The sequence below is a fragment of the Dendrobium catenatum genome, unplaced genomic scaffold (assembly GCF_001605985.2).
Source record: "Dendrobium catenatum unplaced genomic scaffold, ASM160598v2 original_scaffold_281832, whole genome shotgun sequence".
Classification (NCBI taxonomy): Eukaryota; Viridiplantae; Streptophyta; class Magnoliopsida; order Asparagales; family Orchidaceae; genus Dendrobium; species Dendrobium catenatum.
In genome coordinates, this window is record NW_021600222.1 from 1 (window position 1) to 3,077 (window position 3,077).

The following is a 3,077-nucleotide window of genomic DNA, read 5'->3' on the forward strand; positions in this document are numbered from 1 at the left end:
AAAAAAAAAAAAAAAAAAAACCCTAGTTCAGCGGCTCAATAACATGAAACCGAGTAAACCAAGACGTGGCTATAATGGTTGATTATGATGACCAAGCAAATGGAAAGAAATATATTTTCTTCATTGCCGCATGTTCTTGCACCCTATATAATGTCAAACGTTCCAATAGCCACGATTCAGTGATAGTCAAGATTAGAAGCAGCAACGTTCAGCTGTCCAGACAGACCAAATGCAGATCATGGTGATTCAAAATTCTGTCCCTGCACCACTCACGGTCGATTTATTTTCAGCCACTTGATAGCAGGAGCTCATCAATTTCAGAAATTGCTCTGATATGAGTATCAGGCAACAATAATCGAAGCAGAGGAACCATGGATGAGGAGGTTGGAACCTTTGCCTTGATCTTCTGCACTGCTTCCTTGACTACATGAGGTGGTGGTACAGAATACCATTGAAGATACCAACAAAATAGAATGGCTTCCCGTTGAGGAAACCCAGACAGGTTATGAGTCCAATTATCCAAGTTTATATAGTTGATCAAACAATCTTTCAACCCTAAGGAACTTTTAAGAATTTCTTCTACATGCTTCTTGATTGATTCCAAAAAAGTAGACTGTATTATGCCTCCTCGTGGACTAGACAGTCTACCACTGTTCGAAGCTTCATTATAGGCTAATGCAAGCTGCAGCATGAAGAGAAAATGTATTATTCTAGATGGCTTAGCAATTTTATCACCCTTTCCACAAGACATTTCAGATGGCTAAAGCTATTGATAGCGTTAACATCGAGGGGAGCAAAGAATCATTGAAAAAATCAATGATAACCAAAAGCCTTTAAAGGATAACAAAATAGCAGAAGAAATAAACAAAGGGGCCTAAGGGGTATACTCTTTGATTTCTATCCTGTAAGTCTGAAACAGCAATCTTAGCGAATGGAGTTGAAACATTTCTCCATTATCCAACATAGATTTAATATCCATAATTGACTTTGTACCCTTCATATATCTATTATAACTGATCCTATGCTGATCTTATATATGTACAAATCTTGAACCCACGTAATACAAATAACAGAATGATTTCGAAACTTAAATAAAGAAATAATAAAATCAGCTAGGAGATTGTCACTTTTCAGGTGTGTTTTCCATATACAAGTTGCATGATTTGGTTGCGCTCATGCAAGTTACAATATATTATTAATGAGATGATTCCACTGACGTGTTTAGGATTAGCTTATCTTATTTATTCTGTTAGTATGGGTAAGAATGAAAAATAAAATTCCTACCTTCAAACTGTGTAGAAAAGATAAGTCATGAAAAACAACGCAGCCACTTTTCACCTGCTCCCACATCGATGCAACTGTTGTGTACAGTGAGAGGTAAATCTGCATATCATGTAAGGTTGGCTATTTCAATATTTTGCTCAGAGAATACATATAAGGAATCTTCTCACGCTTGTTTCATACCTGCAGAAGAGCTGGCCTATCATTGCTGATACATTCAAAAATTACTTGCAAGCAGAACTCCTGGAAACTGACATCGTCTCTGAAAGATGAAGAATATAAGGACTCTTACAATTATAACCATCAAAATATACTTAGATTTCAAAATAAATCTCAATAAGACAATCCAAAATCAAACTAAATTTGGTTTCATCTGTAAATTTGCACTCCAATTTAAGTAGTCATAATTTCTATAAAATAAATCATATGGAAGCATTCAAAAAGATTTGAGCATCCAACAAAAATTATCATTTTGCATCAATACTAGGTTATTTAGTATCTTTGACCAGTAAATCTTGAGAAATTTTGACTTAAGATACTCTTTATAATGATGTCTAGCCCATTTTTGTTTAAATTAATTTAAAGACAACACGGTACATCTGCAATGATATTTTGAAGAGATCAATTTAGATCTTCATTACTCCGTAACAGCTCCAGCTCTAGTTTGTCAAATTCAATATCCTCTTCAGTTACAGATGAAGTATATAAGATCATATGATAGCAAAGATACAAACCATGATGTGCAGCAGAAGATTTACCCCGTATTTCTTTGCCTTAGGGGCTGGCATTCACGAACTCCTCTTCATTTAACTACATAGTAGCTACAAAGGGACTCACTAAGCCAAACATGAATATGGGGACATAAATACTTGAAAAAGTGCTCATAAAGTTATATGACTAACATTGATTCCACGAAACCACCAAATTCCAAGAACTTCCAACTTGCTAAACCAAATGGTCTAATAACTAGCAAAAGCTGCTTAATAATAATAATAATAATAATGAATCGGCAGTATCAGATCAATTGAACTGACGAGTTAGTTTTGCTCATTACAAAGGAATGGAGAGAGCACGGGCAAAAGGTCGATATAGGAAAACTGAGGGATAAACAAAGTGGTGGAAAGAAAGAAAAAAAAAGTGTCCGAAGGAGAGACCGGAGAGATCAAGCGAGTGTGAGATAAGTCAAGCACAAGATCGAGTGATCATGTAGAGTGAGTGTTCACATGAGTGACCAGGTAAGTAAAGGCCGAGGCAAGTGAGCAAACAAGACTATCAAAGAGCAAGCAAAATAGGTTTTCGCACAACTATGCCAGGGGTGGATGGATCAATTGAATAGCATAGTCGAATTGAGAATGAGAAAAGTGATGGGTGATTCAATATCAAAAACTAGAATTTCTCTTTTTTCTTTTAATTTATATTTAAACGGTCAAATTTAATCTAGATTCTTATTTGTTCAAACATATAAATCTAGAACAAATTTCTATTCATCAAAGAAGTGTTATATATTTTTAGGATTATTTGGTTTGAAGGAGAGTAAAAGAAATGTTTTTACAACTTGCAATAAAGAAAAGGTAAGTGATATTTAAGATGTGTAGCATGCTAAATATTCTAGGGTTATTGTTTTATTTTACAACTTTTAGATTTAAGAAGAATGTAAGCAAATAAATTAATATGAGTGTTTTATATATTATTGTATAGTATACATGACACATAGGTTATGAATGGAAGAGTTAAAAAAAGATAAGCAAACATTAAAGTTTAGTTGAAGACTTGATCTTCTAAAAATTAAATTAGGT

General features: G+C 34.1%; 1 protein-coding gene across 1 annotated transcript; it reads right to left on the reverse strand.

Moving 5' to 3' along the window:
* Window positions 1-6: 6 nt before the first annotated feature.
* Window positions 7-1,577, reverse strand: LOC110093700 (anaphase-promoting complex subunit 1-like). The gene is made up of 3 exons (XM_020818675.2): window positions 1,465-1,577; window positions 1,285-1,383; window positions 7-682 (listed from the first exon to the last, which is right to left on the reverse strand). Exons 2-3 carry the CDS (start codon window positions 1,348-1,350, stop codon window positions 287-289), a joined length of 462 nt encoding a protein of 153 aa, XP_020674334.2. The 5' UTR covers window positions 1,351-1,383; window positions 1,465-1,577; the 3' UTR covers window positions 7-286.
* Between the last annotated feature and the right edge of the window lie 1,500 nt (window positions 1,578-3,077).

Coding starts and splice junctions, on each gene's coding strand:
- LOC110093700 (XM_020818675.2), bottom strand. CDS start 1,350: ATGTGGGAGCAGGTGAAAAGTGGCTGCGTTGTTTTTCATGACTTATCT. Junction 683..1,284: donor CTTTTCTACACAGTTTGAAG/GTAGGAATTTTA, acceptor TTCATGCTGCAG/CTTGCATTAGCCTATAATGA.